Source organism: Pinus tabuliformis, chromosome J (assembly GCF_031772625.1).
Source record: "Pinus tabuliformis cultivar Carrire ecotype Pingquan chromosome J, CPIR1, whole genome shotgun sequence".
Classification (NCBI taxonomy): domain Eukaryota; kingdom Viridiplantae; phylum Streptophyta; class Pinopsida; order Pinales; family Pinaceae; genus Pinus; species Pinus tabuliformis.
In genome coordinates, this window is record NC_142295.1 from 545,624,746 (window position 1) to 545,645,576 (window position 20,831).

The window sequence follows — 20,831 nt, forward strand, 5'->3', positions numbered from 1 at the left end:
ATAAAATTATTTTTATGCCTTGCTTCATGGGTTTCATGAGCAAGATTTTTTATTACTAGATGGCTCCCATTGAGAGCTTTAGGATTTGTCAAAAAGTCAATGTCATGTATGAAGATATGTCAAAAGTATTCTAGTTTATAGGATTTTCAAAATAGCCCTCCAAAAGACAAGCACAGATCTCCTCTTGAAGTCGGCTTGCAAGATGAATTAAATAACACAAGTCACATCTCAAATAAAAGACACATCTCTTCATGTATACAAGTTAGCTTATTTATGTACAGACTACTATAAATACGTGGCTATGATCTTCGCAAAAGGACAGTTCACAGAACTCGAATACGTCTGCAATTTCAATGAGTAATCACAGTGGGTAATTACAGTGAATAGTACTTCACATCTTTGAGATTTCAATGAGAATTGTAGTCATCAAGTTCGGATAAATTCAGTGAAGAGTACAGTGTTCGGATCTCTGTATTAAGGGATATTTCGGTGTTATATTACAGTCAATTAAGCTTGGATTCGGACCACAAAACGGAAGCCAACTCGGATAAGTTTAAGAGAGATGTTTAAAGGATAGCGAAGGTTTGTCATATGAAAAGGAAGGACAGTTCGGATGGACAACAATAAGTGATGAAGGAACAACGACGTTGTGGAACTAGTGTTTAGTGATGAATCACCGTGTTTTGATGACACTGTAGAGGTCACATCTTGATGACAATACATTGACAAGTTTCGGTGCCATGACTAGTATATCTACAGTTCATTGAAGAGATTATCTCAGAGCAAAGAAGAAAAGGAGGAATCAAGAAGAAGAACAGAGGACTAGTGTCTTGGTCTTGGAGTGGCTAATAGGTCAAGGGTCTTGGTCTTGGTATTCGTCAATTGGAATCTCTATAAGAAGAATTTGAGCGGGTTTTCCTCTCAAAGAGTGAGAGGTTGTGGCCCTGCTTATAACCTACATGATGTGTATCTTGTGTATTTATGTTCATGCATTAGTTATTGTTTGATGAAGAAAGAACACTAATAATCTAACGTGAAGAAAATACTAATGTAAAGAAGTAAAAATCATTCACAAGCAGTCACTAATGAAAGAGAAATCAACTAACACTAATGCCCTAGATTTCTCAACAAGAGTTGCGTAGTGCTATGTGAGACATCAAGGAGAGAGGTGCGAAGTGATTGAGGTGATGAAGGTAAGGTGACTTGTAAATCTTTTTAATAATAATATCATAATATTGTAAAAGAGATGATTAAGTTGGGATTGAACTATTAAGATTGATTAAGGTAAGGTGACTTGTAAATCTTTTCAATAATAATATCATAATATTGTAAAAGAGATGATTAAGTCAGGATTGAACTATTAAGATTGATTAATGATAAGTTAAGTGATTTTCCATCAACTATGCTTGATTACCAATTGATGCAAGGTGAATTACTATTTTTGGAAAGTCATACTTGAGATGCTAGACATGACTTTCTTTTTTCAAAAAGTCACTCCACAATTGTCAGAAATGAGATTTTATTTAAGGAAATTCATCCTCAAGCTGTGAATTTTCAACACACCCTCTTAGCTAGGGAGGAATTTAATTTTGCAACAAGGATTTCTTCTTTCCCAACAAGCCCAACTTGTGGGTAGGATGCATACTGGGGTATACTTTTGGCAAGTCCTAGACTTGATGGTAGGGGGATTACCACTTGTCAGCACATGACAAGGATCGCGCACAACCTATAGTCAAGAGTTCCCTCAACCCCAGGATGTAGTGACCGTACTAAGTTAAAGAGCCATTACTGAAACTGTAAAGATTACTGAAACTGTGAAACTGTAAAGATTACTAAAACTGTGAAATTGTATTAATTGATTTGATGAAGTACTTACCTGGTCTGCTACGGATGTTGCGATGAGGATGCTTCAGAACTTCTCCAGTGCTCTCGTTACCGAATGACCAAAAACCACCCAGCCAAACCGAGTATACCTAGATACTCAATCCAGTATGCTTCTCAACCTATGCATATCGTTCCCCCGTGCCCAGAGACTTCAAAACAAGTAAGGCTCAATAGTTCCGAATTATAAGCAGTATGGATAAACTTCCTCTCCTTCCTCCTCCCCCTTCTTCCGCTTCGGCCTCTCCTTATGTACTGTTCATTAGCGATGGTCGCTCTCTCCACCTACGAGCCCACCGCTTCCTTTCTCAGCAACACCTCCTCAACCTCCTGAGTCGTATCTTTCTTTTAAGGATATATTGACATGTGTGATTTTACTTTAATTAAAATTTTATTTGTTTAATTAAAATGTCCTAAGTTCATACATAGGAACTTTATTTTGACTTAATTTATCCCTTTAATAATTTAGTGACATACTTTATTAAAATTCTGAGATAGATAATTATATAACTTGATTTTTTTTAGAATTCACATAATTCTTTACATTTATTTTCTTTATAACCCTTTTACTTTATACTTTTAAACTTAATATCATTGGTAATCGCTCATTAATCATGAGGCATTAAGTAATATGTGCCGATGGGTGAATGCGACTTTTCTATTTGAAGGAGTGTCAGGATATTTAATATTTTAGGTAATTTAGAATATAGTTACTAGTGCAGTGCATGCGATACATGCATATGTAGCTATCATATGCATGCATCGTATGCATGCTAATATTCTCGTGCTCTCTATATTAATGATGGGTCACTACATACACCCCTCCTTCAGAAAACTTCGTCCCGAAGTTAGAGTTTTTTTTTTTTTTTTTTTTTTGTATATCAATACTTATAATAGTGATTAGTACATTCTTGTTCGGATTGTGTACTGAGGTTAAATTCTTACTTAATGTGAGGACACTATAAAATTGGTGTTTTGAATACTTTTAGGTTTATAACTTTAATGATCATGTTTTACTTCATCAGGCTCCCCAGGCTATCACAACATCATCCTATCCTTCCTAATCTCTTCCGCTCCCATCCTATCCGTCCTCTACTGGAGTATGCCATGGCGTCAGTTATACTGACCTAACCATTCATAAACTCCAAGGGTGACAGCGTTGGCTATACCGACCTGATCCCTAGTAGGCATCTGGCAGTCATCATCACACGTCTAGGGGAGCGTGACTCGCACAGTCCTCCCATGGCTCCAGGGTTCGAAGGATAAACGGTGGGCAACACCTCCACCCCTCCCAGTAGAATCAGGGTTAATACCCTATCATGGAATCTCTTTGAGCCTTAATTGTTCTGAAGTTTCTGTCATCACGTGGTCATTTTGGTAACGGATTTTATCTGCAATCATAAACACTTGTCCATGCATTTATAACATGTGCATTAATATTTTCAAAAACACATAGCTTATGTATATTTCATACATGTCATCTAAAGTATAACATACTTTGCCATAATCTATTCATGTCATTAGCTTTCATATTAAAATATAATCATTCTTTCGTGTATTGTTTGTGCATAAAACTTATGACTTTAGATTGCTAACTGACACTTGATATTTGATCTTACGAGCACATATCGTTATGTTTCAAACGTTCGTTGATCTGTATGTGTTTGCTCCAGTAACAACTAGTTGGGTTATTGTCTTACTTGGTAACAAAATGCATCATATGGATAGTCATTAGCAAAGACAAATCTCAATTCCTTCTTTTTTAACAATAATGTTATTTGTTGTGTTCTTTTATATATAAATTGTTTGAAATACCTAGCTCAAAGTATGGTATGCAACACATTTGGGGAACACATTTTGTACTCAACATTTCCTTTAACAATAATACACCGAACATTGCTCTATGTTTAAATGGTAGTACTCTTTCAACACCTTGGCCCTATAGGTTGAATTTATGCTCATGGAACCTTTGCTCAGGTTGTATTCATCACTTAAAAGAATTGCTAAATTAGGTCTGAATGTTGCGTATGCATCCGTTCCTATTGACTGTTTCACTACCAAGGAGTTGATATCCATGCCAAGTGAACTACTGTTTCTAGATCTTTTGCCAACGCACATTCCAGGGTCCGAACTTAAGTTCTATGCATTATACCAGTTATTTATATGCCTCTATATGAATGAGTTAATGGCTGATGCAATTCTGAGTTAGTTCCTCATCACATGGTGTTTAATAGTAGTGTATTCCTTGTTGAATAATTGTGAATGGTATATATAACCACTTGAGCTCAATTGTCTGGTTCTGTTATCATTTAACTGGAAATATAGTGGAAAAACTGTTCACCTACAGCTAACAGATAACAACTGATGTGCAAAAAGGGATCACTGTAACCTTCACACAAACTCAGAAATTTATTAGAAATTAAGAGAATATACAGGAGGGAATCCTACATCTTTTACTGTGGTATTGTGATAATAATATGGCTAAATTATGTATAACAGCTGGGGTAATTTTTGAGTAAGGAAGATATTATATGTGACTCTTTAGAGGTCTCATTTGAATGTTATTTGTCCACTATATATATATATTTTCTGAAGTAAAAACTATTAAGAAAACACCTACAGAAGTTTTCATACAAACTTGAAGAAAGGTCTCATAGAAGAACTTATACAAACTCAAATATATTTCTCTTTTTTTTTTTAAAGACCTTACTTACAAACCCTATGTCGAGAAGTCAAAGAGAAATATCTACGTTGTTGACAGGTACAGAGGAGTGAGTCCCCTAGTAATTATAAAGGAGGATGACTAAACATTAAAATGAATATCTAGAAGATTGTAAGAATATAAACATCATTACCAATTGTTTGTTATAGGAGCATAAATAATAATAAAAACGAATCCATCCAAGCAAAATTTACAAATACAAGAGACTAATAATAATTAAAAGAATAATATCAAAATATTCAAGAAAGTACTTATCTCTAGAGAATACGTCAACTCCTTTTCGTTCAACTCTTCAAGGAGTTAATCTCGTCCATATTATCATCAGCAGGAAGTCCATATCATCAAGGAATTCACAGCATCAAGGAGTCCATATCATTATCGACCTTGTCCACATCATTCAAAAATACAAGATACTTATCTTTTGAGCTCCTTCTTAACCTTTAGATTTCTTACATCCAACAGTTATAGGGATCTTTTTTTTTTTGTTGTTGTTAGAAGGCATGACTTCATCAAATTCCACGAAAACAGATGATAGTTTCAACATTTAGCTTAACACACCTATGTGAAGGCTTCTCATTTTAAGATATATACCAAACTTCCAACTTTGACCATTTTTCAATGTCTTTTAAAGACTTTAAGATTATGTGTCTCAGACTTGTAGCTAGCTTACTGTGGCAGACTTAAATATCTTGCAACTTTTGTCCTTCCATAGAAATAACACAGGGACTTGGCCTTTCTCTTCATTGAAGTCGAGACTCTTGCCAGTGATGTTCTTCTTTCCGAATAGGTCATTTATTATTTACTTACATCTCAAACCTTGAGGATTATTCATATTTATGTCTACAATAACATATAGAAGTCTTTCATTAAGATCTAAGATTATCAAGGGTTAATACAACCTCAATTTTTATCAAATCTGTGGAACCTCAATGTTCATCAAATCTGTGGACCAATCCTTCCTCCACAATAGAGTCTTGACATCGGATATACTTTTGAGAGAATTCAGTTCCCATATTTGGTTCAATCTTAGTATTGACCATCCATAGTTCTTCAAATATCTTTACAGCTTGAAACATAAGCCTCTTCCTCATTCCTTTGGTCAGCTCCTTGCAGTGCATCCAAAAGATTTAGTGGATATATCAGTCCATGACATAATATCTCTCAAAGTTCTCAAAGAATGATTAGGTTCTTTACTGAGTCTCGATCATGAGAATATAGCTCAGAGATGGCTCATATCTTGACTTCATAACATAGATATGAAGGAAATTTTTGAACTTCAGAGAAATTTAAATAATAAGTCTCATTCCTAACGGCTCCAATCCTCAGTTTCCTTGTATGGAAACAAGTTTCCTTCTTCTCATCAATGTCACAGAGATATGGAGGCAAAGCCAACACTAGAAATACAAGCCTCAAATGGTATGCCTTCTTCTTCATATGATGATATGCAGAAATAAAGTGACCTTAGTTCCTTTGTTATCATCAAAACTTCACTTACTTCGTATTATAAACTCAGATGAGTATGCCTTAGTCCTTCACCCATGCTCGGTCTTCACATCAGAGGACTGACAGTAATGACTACTGGACAAGTAATAAATCTCATCTTCCACAGGTCTGATCAAGCTCAGAATAGAGGTTTCAGACTAGGTAATTAGGTCTTGTCCTAGGTTCTTCCTCTATTAAGCAGAGATTTAAAGGTTGTCCTCTATTTTAAAACATTGTTGATCTCTGAAGTCAGGCATGTCTAGTGGTTGAATAGTACCCTGCCACGGTACAGACCCGGGTGCATCTCCCACATTTCATTTACTGCAGCCAACAAATCACCACGAGCTGTTGCAAAACGCTTCAGTTGACCCCCAGTGATATGAATAAGATGTGCATCAAGGGCCAATGCCAATGGCATGCCAGGCCTCTGTACTTTCACAGCAACAAGCTCTCCAGAATGAAGCTGAGCTTTATAAACCTGTCCCAACGATGCTGCAGCAATAGGCTCTGGACTGATATTAGCAAAAAGCTTCGAGACTGGTGCACCAAGCTGGGACTCAATAGACTGAAAGTGCTTTTGAACCATGACTGCCAATTGCATGTCCAAACTCATTCTCAAGTGATGCTCTTCTAGATTTCGCATACTCAGCTGACGGCTTTTCACCATGAACACTTGTTGAGAAACTCTGTTGATTTGTAAAGCCCTTGAAGTGAGCAAGTATAAATGCCCTTCCATCAGATCCATGATTTTTCATGAGCATGTAGTAACATGCATAAGCTTCTGAGATATGTTTAGCACGTATTGCTCTTTCAAGCATTGTGCACTCGGAGCTATCATACTAGTGCAAAATCAGACTTCAATTTGTAGTTCGATCATTTCTCCAAGAGGCATTAGATCATACGTTGTATCCACCAGATCAATCTCACCAATAGACTCTGTCTCCCTCTCACCAGATCGATCTGCCTTCTATGTTCATCTTTCCATCCTTCAGTTCCTGAATTTTTGCATACGCTCCTGTAGACTGCAGAACAGCTCGGTGACCAAAGATTTCCAGGTGCCTCCGAAGACGTATAGCGCAATCCTCATGGCCTACGTTTCTGGAAAAGCTATTTGTAACTGTAACCATATCTGGCTATCATAATGATGACTTGGTGTATCAATTGATCTTATGAGATTTTAGCAGCCACAAAAGGTACAACTCAGTAGAAATTCCGACCAGCAATTGAGGTTGTGAGATAAGGTACTAGAAGGTCAGCCCCCTAGACATCTGGAATTGGCACATTGACATGCATCCTCTTCTGAACAGCTTTAACTGTAGCAATCCTTGCCGCATTAGCCGCTCTGTTGGCACCAGAAATAGCCTTATTTACTCTTTCATCAACTCGAGGAGTTTCAAATGCCCTTTCTGCTGCTCGCCTTGCTTCCTGTACTGCATTCAAGACTTTTGAATGGTTCACAGCTATGGGGGATCTTGGCTGACAATTCTGTGTACTAGGAGTCTCTAAAACACCATGATGCCAGTGGCCAGACTGTCTTTCACCATTTCTAAATATATACATTCCCAGACCTTGCTTTCTTCCCTCATGCCATGCACCCTCATAACGGTGACCATTGGTAAAATGGTAAACACCAAACCCATGCATGTTATCTGAAAAATACTCTCCGGCATAGGTATCACCATTTCGGAAGTGGTAGTATCCGAGGCCATGCTTGACGCCCCACTTAAACTCCCCAACATACCTACTGCCATCTTCACAAGTGTGGACGCCGTAGCCATGGCTCTGCCCATTCGACCACTCCCCTGTATAGACATCTCCAGTGTAAAACCTGTAAACACCATAACCATGTCTCATGCCTTGCCTATACTGCCCCCTGTAGCGGCTTCCTTTCGCCCAGGTTTCGACTCCATAACCATCATACTTCCCATCGACCCAATCTCCCTCATAACGCCCACTCATATAATAATAATACACCCCGCTGCCGGAGCATTTGCCCTGATGAAATTCCCCCTCATAAACATCCCCGTTTTTGTAGACCTGGACTCCTTCGGTCGACACCTTGCTGAGGCTCCTCTCCACCTTAGGCTTTGACCCTATCGTCCATGTAACCGTGGGCCTGGAAAAAGCCCTGGAAAAAGATTTATTCCTCCTCTTTTCCTTATCGTCTGACAGGAGCGCCGCGAGGGGTTTCGACCACGCGACCGCGAAGGAACCCCAGCTCTGCCGCAAGGACCACGGCAGCGCTAGCGCGAGGCGCGGGAAGGCGATCTTGAGTGATATGACCACGGCTGTAACAAACACCAGCGCTGCGAAGAAATCGAACCAGAGGCCCACGACCACGATCGTGTCGCTATCGGACTGCGAATCCACGAGCCGTTTCTCCGCCCGCAGCACCTTCAGGTACCACCAGAAACAGGGCACCGACACGACCACAAAGGGCGGCAACAGGACCTGCAGCGACTTGAACCTCCGACCTCCAAGTCCTCTGTGGTGCAAGATCGCGGTCGCCGCGGCCGTGGCCGTGGCGTCGCCCAGTGAAGCGAAGCTGTCGATCCTGCCCTTAATCGTTGGGCAACGCGACAGCAACGAAGGCGCCCGAGCAAAGCCTCCAGGCCTGATGGCTACCTCGGCGTGGCGGTGCTCTGGATGCATCACAGCTCCCTGGTGAAGATTGACCCTCTTGTGCGAAGTAGTGGAGAGCACCAGCGTTTCATCGTGCCAAGGCCCCGCTGGATCGTTGGCGTTGGCGATGCTGGAAAAATTGAGTAGCGGAGGCGGCCTACGATAATCTGAAGAAATTCCTCTGCTCTCCTTGCCAATCTGTAACTCAGACTTCTTCTGGTGATGCAGCATAGCATAATATCCAAAACAAACCAACCAACAACAACACACAAACTGTATTTCTCTATTTCTAGTTATTCGCTTTCATCTCCAGCCGTCCGTCCATACATACATATCTCCTTTACTCTCTGCAACTTCCACCCGCTTGATACATATGTGAATTCGGTCCCGAGAAACAGAAAGTAATAAAAACCAAGGAAGGGTAGTAACAAAATCTCGCGTTTTCCCTCTCCTATTTTTAGTCTAAAAGTTTGAGAGGGTTTTGTTTTCTGTGAAGTGAATCTTACTGTTACCCAGCAGAATTTAACCACAAAATTTACACGAGCGTAGGGCCTGTGAGGTCGCAGGGTTTGAACGACGGGCTCTGATACCATATGTAGTGACCGTACTAAGTTAAAGAGCCATTACTGAAACTGTAAAGATTACTGAAACTGTGAAACTGTAAAGATTACTGAAACTGTGAAACTGTATTAATTGATTTGATGAAGTACTTACCTGGTCTGCTACGGATGTTGCGATGAGGATGCTTCAGAACTTCTCCAGCGCTCTCGTTACCGAATGACCAAAAACCACCCAGCCAAACCGAGTATACCTAGATACTCAATCCAGTATGCTTCTCAACCGATGCATACCGTTTCCCCGTGCCCAGAGACTTCAAAACAAGTAAGGCTCAATAATTCCGAATTATACGCAGTATGGATAAACTTCCTCTCCTTCCTCCTCCCCCTTCTTCCGCTTCGGCCTCTCCTTATGTACTGTTCATTAGCGGTGGTCGCTCTCTCCACCTACGAGCCCACCGCTTCCTTTCTCAGCGACACCTCCTCAACATCCTGAGTCGTATCTTTCTTTTAAGGATATATTGACATGTGTGATTTTACTTCAATTAAAATTTTATTTGTTTAATTAAAATGTCCTAAGTTCATACATAGGAACTTTATTTTGACTTAATTTATCCCTTTAATAATTTATTGACATACTTTATTAAAATTCTGAGATAGATAATTATATAACTTGATTTTTTTTAGAATTCACATAATTCTTTACATTTATTTTCTTTATAACCCTTTTACTTTATACTTTTAAACTTAATATCATTGGTAATCGCTCATTAATCATGAGGCATTAAGTAATATGTGCCGATGGGTGAATGCGACTTTTCTATTTGAAGGAGTGTCAGGATATTTAATATTTTAGGTAATTTAGAATATAGTTACTAGTGCAGTGCATGCGATACATGCATATGTAGCTATCATATGGATGCATCGTATGCATGCTAATATTCTCGTGCTCTCTATATTAATGATGGGTCACTACACAGGACCTCTTTTGGCTCCACTCCCAACTTGTGAGCTCAAACAAGAGGGGAGAGCATAGCTCAATGTTCTTGATCATCCATGACTGCCCCCACTAGGAAGGGTCACAGTTGTTAGTCCATGTTGCTCTCTGAATACCAAAACCTTCCCTTTTGGCAAAAGCTTGGTAAGTATGTCAACTATCTGATCATTAGTCGCAAGATGATGGAGCCTCATTGCTCCTCTTTGCACCATATCCCAAATATAGTGATATTTAATCTCAATGTGCTTGGACTTGTCATGGAACACGAGATTTTTTGCAAGTTGAATCCCACTTTTATTGTCATAGTATATTATTGTTGTATCTAATATATGCTCAAGCAACTCTCCAAAGAGCTTCCTCAGCCATACTACCTCACAACTAGCCATGCTAGTAGCAATGTACTCGGCTTCAGTCGTGCTAAGGGCTACAAACTTTTGTTTTCTACTCATCCAAGATATCATGGCAAATCCCAAGCTAAAGTAACATCCATATGTGCTCTTTCTGTCAGCAGAGTTACTAGCCCAATCAACATTAAAGTACCCATGTAGTCTCACATCTTCAGCAATATATCTCAGTGCAAGATTAATGGCCCCATGCAGGTATATCAACATATGCTTTGTAGCAATCCAATGCGCATGTGATGGCTTAATCATATATTGGCTCAGAGTATTGACCGCAAAAAATATGTTTGGTCTAGTGTTCACTAAAAACACCAGTGCCCCAATCAGTTGTTGAAACTTGATACTCAAAAGGATTTGTCAAATCAAGACCTACAGCTTCACCACATAACTTCCTGAGATTCATTTCCATCAATGTATTCATGGACTTACATTCTTTCATACCAAATCTTTCCAGTAGCTTGACAACATATTTTCCTTCAAAAAGAAAAATCTCACCAGGTCTTTGCCATACCTCTAGGCCCAGGAAGCAGTGCATCAAATGCAAATATTTCATTTCAAATTCAAAGCTAACTCCCTCTTACACTGGAAGATAAGAGGTTCTCCACCTATCGAGAATAAGCCATCAACATATAATACCAAAATCAAAGGCATACGTTGGACCGTTTTGAAGTAGAGATTTGGATCAACATTGCTTCATCAAGAAGCTATCAATGCAAGCATACCAAGCTCATGGGGCTTACTTCAATCCATAGAGATTTTTCTTTAGTCTACACACATGAGTTTTTTGGTCATGTACTTCAGAGCCTTGTGGTTGCTCCACAAATACTTCTTCATTGAGGAAGCCATGCAGAAAAGCAATTTTCACATCCATTTGGTGAAGAGTCCATCCCTGGCTAGCAGTTAGAGCCACAATAGATCAAATAGTAGTATATCGAGCAACAAGTGCAAAAATCTCATCATAGTCTACTCCCTCTCCAGAGAGAAACCTCTAGCCATAAATCTAGCTTTATATTTTTCAATACTGCCACCCGCACCATGTTTAATTTTGTACAACCATTTAAAAGTCACAACAGACTTACCTTTGGGTCTTTGAACTACTTTCCATACATCATTATGTATGATGGACTCATATTGTTCAGCCATTACATCTTTCCATAGTTGCTCTTTCATTGCTTCTTCAAAAGTGCATGGTTCAGCCTGTATAGTGTTGCCCATGGCTACAATGTATCCCTGGAACTGGCATGGTTTCTTTCTTTCTATAAAGGTTCCTCTGGCAGCAGCATGTATATCAGCATCCTGCAGAGTGTCAGGAAGCCATAATGGTCTCTTTCTAAGAGGAGGATCACAAGGAGGAGGATCTAAGGGGTCCATGTGATCCACAGGTTCATCTACAAGGTTCTTCTTGAGCATCCAAGGTATAATCATATCTTTCAACATTAGCAAGAGGAGGAGTGTCTCTTGCCATTCCAAGAGTCGCATCTTCATCAAATGTTACATCCCTGCTAAACTCTATAGTTCTTTGACCAGGCATGTATATTTTGTAAGCTTTAGAATTTTCACAATAACCAACAAACATGTATTTCTTACTTGAGGCTTCTAGCTTGGTCCTCTTTTCCTTTGGCACATGAAAGTAGACAAGGCAGCCAAAGATCCTCAAGTGCCCAACCTCAAGCTTTTCACCGATGAAGACTTCTTCAAGAGTCATCTTCTTGTTTACAGCTTAGTGAGGAGATCTATTTTGGACATAGACAACAGTGTTAGCAGCTTCTCCCCATAGAAACTTTGCTAGTTTTTTATCATGCAACATAGCTTTGATTGCTTCCATGATAGTTCTATTTTTTATTTCAGCCAAACCATTTTGTTTTGGGTTGTATGGTACGGTGGTCTCTTTCCTGATTCTAGCTTCTTTGCAGAAGTCAATGAAATCATTTGAAGTGAACTCTCCTCCATTGTCATATCTGAAGATTTTGATCTGCTTTCCAGTTTGTTTTTCTACCAGAGCTTTGAAGTCTTTGAACATGTTAAACACTTGACTTTTGTTTTTCGAAAAGAAAATACATGTCTTGCGAGAAAAATCATCCAGAAAGATTATATAATACAAGTAGTCGCCAAGAGAAGTTGCAAGCATAGGTCCACAAATCAAAATGTATAAGATTAAGTACCTTACTAGTTTTTCTTTTGCTTGAAAGGAATGGTCCCTTTACATCCTTTCACTAGCACACCCTTGGCAAACTCCATCACGATCCACTCTAATCTCTGGCATTCCAGAAACCATCTTTCTCACATGAGGCAATATTTTATAGTGCAGATGAGCGAACATGCGGTGCCAAAGTTCACATTGATGATTGTTGTCATGAATTAACATGGATTGGTCTTCCATTGACTTTATAAAGACCTTGAAATCTTGATCTCGGAGTGAAGGCATCTCTCATGCTAGATCTCATTGGCCAAGTGAGAACTTTTCCATATATGAAAGCAACTTTCATTCTTTTGTCTTCTAAGGCAGATATAGATACAAGATTCTTTTTCAGACTAGGTACATACAAAACTTCTTGAAGGGATATAGTTTTACCTTTATCCAAATGAAAAGAAACAGAACCAGATCCCTTTATAAGATATGTAGAGTTATCTCCAAGTATAATTGTCAGATCAATCTCCCTCTCAACCAAATTTGAGAGAACTTCTTTATAACCAGTAAAGTGTTTTGAAGCACCACTATCAACCAAACAATTGTCACAAGAATCTGCAGGAGAGGAACTAGATAGAGCAAAAACAAGAAAGTATTGTGATTGTGTTTCAGCTACATTATTATCATACCTTGGGTTCCTTTAAGTCTTGAAAGAACGGTAGCTTTCTTTACAAATAACAAGCGCTTCTCTTCTTCTTCTATAATCAGATCTAAAGTTGTTGATACGATTGTTGTAGTTGGATCTTGGTGCTCTTCTATTTTTTGGACAATCACGAGCATAATGGCTATGCTTATGGCAGTTGTAGCATTGAAGTTTTGATAAGCCCCTATTCCATTTATAGGTAACGTTGGATCTAGAAGCGAGCTTTCTTGAAAAGTGATGACCTCTTTTTCCTTTCTACTTCTTGCCTTGGACAGAAAAGGCAGTAGTTTCTCCCTCTTCATGCTTGGGAATTCTTCCTCTAGAAATCATTCTAGCCTCTTATTGACTGCACTTTCCTAGGAGCTCATCAAATGTGGGAAACTTATCATTGTTGTTGAAAGTAGTAATAAAAGTTTCCCAAGTTGGAGAAAGAATAGAATAACTTGGTTCTGCTCCAACGTTCAGGGATCAAAGGATGGCGTTAGCCCTCCCATGTCTCATGGGTGAGGCAAACCTCATCTAGTGCATTTTATAATTTTATTTTTTCTTCTTGTTTCTTGCTTATGGCCATGATATATTTTCTACCTTTCTTTTAGTTGCATCAACCTTCGAGGTAATGTTTCCAAGCTCGAACCAAATATGTGGACAAGGGGAGGGGGTGTGCTAGAACCCAATGGACCTAGAGAAGGGAGATGGAGTATAGGGTTCATAATGTGCGAAGGGAATTGATCAATATGGAACGGGAAAGAGAGACCACGCTATCTCAATCAGGGTTTCCCAAGTTATTCCCTTCCTAAAACCATGGGCCATTAGGGGAGGTCCCATTGGACTAGGATTGAAAGATTAACCCCCCATTTAAGGTGAGAAAAAAACCACGATAAAAAACCCTCCTTCCAAGTCACCCAATAATCCATGTGAAATGCGCAAATGAAAAGCAAGCATAAGCACTTGATTACAAAATGAATAACATACCTTTTGGGTCAGTTTTCCCACCTTCTAACTATTGATTTGGGGTAGCATCGGATATGCTCTAGCCACGAAATTTGGTGGAGAGGTTGGGGCACATGAGATCTCCAATACCCAGAAAGGGTTTGGGCAAATTCTAAACAGATCAAGAGATATTAAAATAATTAATATTTTTAATGGAGTCCCTAAGTCTAAACATAGGGAAAATAAAATATTAATGTGTATTAATATGAATATGTGTTAGAATTGTCCAAAAGACATGGATCAAGCTAGATCTAATCTTAGCCATTGATTAGGGACTTAATCTCGGTCGTTGAGATGTCAACAAGAAAAGTATAAGAGGAGGCTTGAGGGTCACTTGGAGAATACACCAAAGTGATCAGTCATTCTATTCTCTAGAGCGGGGTTTGCTAAGAGAGATAGAATCAGTGATCGGAGAGCAGCTGAGGGGCATTGAGTACAGAGAGATAGAGAGGAAGAGATAGTGCTGGGAAAGTAGCAGAGCAACGAGAGAGTGACGCAGGAGCAGCCAGTGCTCACACAGGGCCACGCAGAGGCAGCTAAGTGCTGCGTAGAGCACCAGAGAGGCCAGCATAACTGACGTAGAGGCTCAAGTAGCTGACGCAGGGCCTCCTGGGGCTGATGCAGGGCTAGCGCTGGGCTAGGAGAGGCTGACTAAGTCCAGATTGGGCAGACGCTAGGGTTTCTGGGGCAGATTGGTGTTGAGTAGCTGCCGGAAGGATTATCTGGGGTTTCAACGAGTAGATTTGTTAGAAACCGAGAGGTATTACTGCTAAGGAAATTCTCTGTTGTGTAAGCCAGTTTCGGCACCCAAATTGTACTTTGATATTGCTCAATAAGAAAACCCTCAGATAGCTGCACTGGTTTTCTCACATTGGGTTTTTCCAAGGAAATTAGTCCAAAAATAATGGTGTCATATGGCGTGTTTGTTTCTATTTCTTTTTAGTTGTTGATCTGTAATATGTTGACCATGCACTAGTGTTTATTTTCGGTATTTACATTGTAAATAACTTGTTAAGGAAAATAACAAGTAGGTAGGAATCAATCAGATAAAGTGCATAGAGGGTTTCTAAATAAGTAAATTTCGAAACTTCAACATGGTATCAGAGGGTGATTGCAGATCACAGGAGGACTAAAAGACAGCAGCCGAGTGGAGCAATAGCAGCAGAAAACAACTGTCCCGAGGTGACAAAAGCTATTTCTAGCAACGCAAAAGCCAAGGAGTGTGACGCAGAGCCTGCCAGGGCCACGCAGAGGAAGCCGAAAGTTGTGCAAAGCCTCGGAGAGGCCAGCGTTGCTAACGCAGAGGGGCAAAGGGCTGACACAGACCCATCTGGGGTGACACAGGGCCAGCGTGAAGCAAAGAGGGGCTAACACAGTTCATAGAGAGGCAGTTGCTGGGGTCTAGAAGGCTGTAGGAATATTGCAGAGTGGACTTGGTGAGGTACTGTAGTCAGAACAGTACCTGATAGAGCAAGGCCGTTGTTACCGAGGGTTTCTAGTCGAGGAACCTGGATCAACAGTGCAGCTACATAAGTCAATCAGAGTAGGGGACATATCGACAAGCGGCAGAAGGATTTCCAGGAGGGAAATCACAACTCAGAGGGAGTCTAGAAGAGAACTTCCAGACGGGAAGTAGAGACTCAGAGGAGTCGATCAATGAACTTCCAGGAGGGAAGTAAAGGAGCATCATGGGGTAAGAGACCAGGATAGACTGGACGGAGCATCGAACTTCGTAGTCTGGAAGGCCAGAATCTTATCCGTGCTTGATAGGAATCATGTCAAGAACTTCGCCTTGAAGGTAATAGTTGTCCTAGTCGACCCCAGTGATAATGACAGGTACGAGGAGGCGATGGCGAGGGCCAAGTACATTATCCTTGACGGGGTCAAGGATCATGTGGTACCACATATAGCCGAGAAGGAAACGACATTTGAGATGTGGGAGGCTCTCAAGAAGATATACCAACATACTTTTGTGCAAAGAAGAATGCTGCTTGAGAATCAGATGAGGTCGTATTAGATAAAGAAGGGACAATCGATTGACACATTCCTCGAAGGACTGAATGAGATCCGAGACTAGTTTACTGCTATAGGAGCGACACCGGATCAGGAGCTAATGGTAAGGACAGCCCCGAATGCTATCTCAGAAGACTAGGAAGTATTTGTCCAGAGTATACTGGGCAGAGGGACACTTCCACCTTGGGACAAGATGCGGGAAGCTCTTCGCCAGGAAGAGATCAGACGACAGTCGAAGATAGGTAGCAGCAACAAGGGGATCAAATTCAAGCAAGAGGAGGAAGATGTGGCCCTAGCATCTGAGGGAAAGCAGGAAAAGCGGAAGAAGACATATCTCTCCAAGATTAAGTGCTTCCACTGTGGGACGTTGGGTCATTATTCGACCCAGTCTCCAAGGAAGAAGAGTACGGGAGAGTCTTCCGAGAATAAGGTAGCGCCAGCACGGACAGAGAAGGAAGTTTTGACAAACAATGACTATGCCATGAGTGCACACATGCCACTTGAGCGGAAGTGGGGAGACATTGAGATGTAGTCAGGTGGACTACAGGTGATGAGGGGCAGGATCCTCGAGGTACCCAACCTCTTGGATTAGACCTTGCTACGGGAGCCCTGTCGAGGAGTAGCACGATTGGTTGAGTCGGGTAGAGACGGATGTGGATGGAGTGGTAGAGAGAGCTATAGTGCAGGAGTCCCGAGACAACACGAGGCTAGCAGGCTGCAGCAGTGTGAGAGGCACAGGAGTGTTGCACCAATGCAGGATGACACAAAGAGGTGTGCAACAGTGCGAGATGCAGGGAGTTGTTACAGCAGCGCGGAGGTCAGAGAGGGAGCACTTCTTAGCGGCAGAGGGAGCTTCAACATCAATGGGTGTTTCTAGCCCAACAAGGAGGTCAATTGAGAGATCAGTTACTTACTTCTCAGTAACTGAGTTGCAGTGCAGCAGTGGGCAGCACGATGCAGCGTGATGAGAGGAGGTGCAATGCAGATGCAGTGCTGGGAGAAAGGACCAGCAGCAGCACGGATGCAGAGGGAGTTGTCGTACAGATGCAGCAGTGGCAGTGGCAGAACCATGGGCAGCAGTACAAGATGCAGCAGTGCAGAGGATGTTGGGCAGGAAGGCCTAACATCAGCACAGGTACCGATGCTGGATGATCAAAGTAATACTCAGTGAGGAGTATTGCTAGAGCACAGTCCTCGCTAAGAGGGAGTGTTGATTTGGGGTAGCATCGGATGTGCTCTAGCCACGAAATTTGGTGGAGTGGTTGGGGCACATGAGATCTCCAATACCTAGAAAGGGTTTGGGCAGATTCTAAACAGATCAAGAGATATTAAAATAATTAATATTTTTAATGGAGTCCCTAAGTCTAAACTTAGGGAAAATAAAATATTAATGTGTATTAATATGAATCTGTGTTAGAATTGTCCAAAAGACATGGATCAAGCTAGATCTAATCTTAGTCGTTGATTAGGGATTTAATCTCGACTATTGAGATGTCAATAGGAAAAGTATAAGAGGAGGCTTGAGGGTCACTTGGAGAATACACCATAGTGATCAGTCATTTTACTCTCTAGAGCAGGGTTTGCTAAGAGATATAGAATCAGTGATCGGAGAGCAACTGAGGGGCATTGAGTACAGAGAAACAAAGAGGCAGAGATAGTGCCGGGAAAGTAGCAGAGCATCTAGAGAGAGTGACGTAGGAGTAGCCAGTGCTCACACAGGGCCACGCAGAGGCAGCTAAGTGTTGCGCAGAGCACCAGAGAGGTCAGCGTAGCTAATGCAGAGGCTGAGAGAGTTGACGCGGGGCCTCCTGGGGCTTACGGAGGCCAAGATAGGCTGAAGCAAGGCCAGCGCTGGGCTAGGAGAGGCTGATGCAGTCTAGATTGGGCAGACGCTAGGGTTTCTGGGGTAGATTGGTGTTGAGTAGCTGCCGGAAGGATTATCCGAGGTTTCAGCTAGTAGATTTGTCAGAAACCGAGAGGTATTACTGCTAAGGAAATTCTTTGTTGGGTAGGCCAGTTTCGACACCCAAATTGTACTCTAATATTGCTTAATAAGAAAACCCTCAGATAGCTGCACCGACTTTCCCACATTGGGTTTTTCTGAGGACATTAGTCCAAAAATAATGGTGTCATATGGTGTGTTTGTTTTTGTTTCTTTTTAGTTGTTGATCTGTAATACGTTGAGCATGCACTAGTGTTTATTTTCAATATTTACATTGTAAATAACTTGTTAAAGAAAATAACAAGTAGGTAGGAATAAATCAGATAAAGTGCATGGAGGGTTTCTAAATAAGTAAACTTAGAAACTTCAACACTAACATGTGCTCTTGACAAATGGGCGAGGAAACTTACAACTAATGCAGGTGGTGGACATAAAGAGGAACATCACCTTGGCTACAAGGTGGCTATCAGGGGTTACTAGTTGTCGATTGGGAGAAGATGAGTAGGAGAAAAGCTCTCCTAGGGGTACCCACTTTTGGTGGGCAACAAGATCCACCAATTCTCCCTCAAAAGTACTTAGCTTCTTCAATTTGGTGGTCATAGGAGTAGACATTGGCTTGTAATCCTCTATCCAAAATCTCTTCAAGATCTCAACTGCATACTTGCCTTGCTTAAGGAAAATCTCTCCTGGTTGTTGCCACACCTCCAATCCCAAAAAGTAATGCATCAAGCCAATGTCCTTCATCTCAAATTTCGAAGCAAGGTCCTCTTTGCACATCCTTATGAGCTTCTCTAATCTTGTCAAGAAGAGATTGTCCACATAGAGGAACAAGATAAGGAATTCACCCTCAACAAGTACATACTGCAAGCGAGAGCCCGTTTCACTCTTGGTAAATCCAAATCAAGCAGATATCCATCAATCCTAGAATACCATGCGCACAACACTTGCTTCAACCTAACGCCCAAATCAAGAAGATATCCATCAATCCTGGCATACCATGCACGCAACACTTGCTTCAACCCATAAAGGGCCTTCTTCAACTTGCATACATAAGACGCTCTTCCATGCACATCCAAGCCTTGAGACTACTCAATATACACCTCTTCCTCAATCACCCCATTGAGGAAGGCAATGTTCACATCCATCTGAGATATCCTCCACTTCATCTTCGAAGCAATAGATATGACCACCCCTAAGTCACCTGACACAGGGACACGAGACTTGTAGGACACGCAAATTCGAGTGTCTGACACGAGGCATGTAGATCCCCCGAAACTGGACACGTAGGACACCGTATATACTATTTTATTAAAAACAAGAAAAATATATATATATATATATATATATATATATATATATATATATATTAAAAATTAATACTAAATAGATATTTCATATTACACAAATTCTTATTCATGATACAAATTCAGATATAGATCCAGATTCTACATTGTAAATTTGTAAATTGTACAATGTAACATTATGCATACAAATACAATTGTGACAGATAAATCAATGATGAGAAAGACAAGAAACTGCAGTTTTTTCATTAAGTCATCAAAATCAAAATGTGTTACATCTGAGTCCCGAGGACTCCTGAGTAACAATGCCAATGAAAAATAGCAATAGAAAATACAAAACAACTACAAGGTAGTAGGTAGCTCATCAATCATCATCATCAAAATCAGCATCACTATCATGGTCACCATTGCTCTCCTTTGTTGCATCCTCCTCCTTTGTATCCAATTTAATCTCTGCATCTGCTGGTATGGAGGATGACCCCTTAAGAGTATCATCATCATCAAAAGTGATAGGCTCTAGCACTTGCTCATTAAGGTCCAAGTTAGCTAATGCAAACTCAACACTATTGTCCAAACGCATATCACTGGAAAAGACATCCCACATCTTTGTCTTTCCCTTCAACCACTCATTCCTCTACCTATAAATAAGATGAAGGTTGGTGTGCACATACACCATTGTTTCTTCCCTGGACTGCTCAAGCCTGCCCTTCTTGACACTATACAAATTCCCATATGTACTCCAATTCCTCACATAACAAAAGAATGAAGTGACTTGAGAGAGGAGCTTCATGGCTAACTATTGTAGAGGAGGGTGTGTTGCCCCATGAGTTGCCCACCAAGAATAGGACCTCTTAGCCCCCCTGTCTTTAATCACATCATAGCCTGCAAATCACCCAGTGTGCCAGTGGAAAACTCTACAAAGGCATCCTCCACCTCATCAAGGGATGCTCTATCCTAAAATAGCCGCCTCAATCCATCCTTCCTCCCCTGTGAAATTTCATCGTCCATTAGAGGAGGGAATCTGCAAGAAGGTCCACCATTCAACCACTCATGGTTGTAGTATTTTGGGTTCAATGAGTGAGCCAAACAATG

The 20,831-nt window shown here is 40.8% G+C and overlaps 2 protein-coding genes across 6 annotated transcripts in view; both read right to left on the bottom strand.

Moving 5' to 3' along the window:
• Nucleotides 1-20,831, bottom strand: part of LOC149228174 (autophagy protein 5-like) — a 362,140-nt gene that overhangs the window by 25,525 nt on the left and 315,784 nt on the right. The window lies entirely within an intron of this gene.
• LOC149228175 (uncharacterized) lies at nucleotides 7,214-9,036 on the bottom strand. The gene has a single exon (XM_089378076.1). The coding sequence runs from the start codon at nucleotides 8,936-8,938 to the stop codon at nucleotides 7,346-7,348; it is 1,593 nt and encodes a 530-aa protein (XP_089234202.1). The 5' UTR covers nucleotides 8,939-9,036; the 3' UTR covers nucleotides 7,214-7,345.

Bases quoted from the DNA above. Each gene is read 5' to 3' on its own strand.
- LOC149228175 (XM_089378076.1), bottom strand. From the start codon at position 8,938: ATGCTGCATCACCAGAAGAAGTCTGAGTTACAGATTGGCAAGGAGAGC.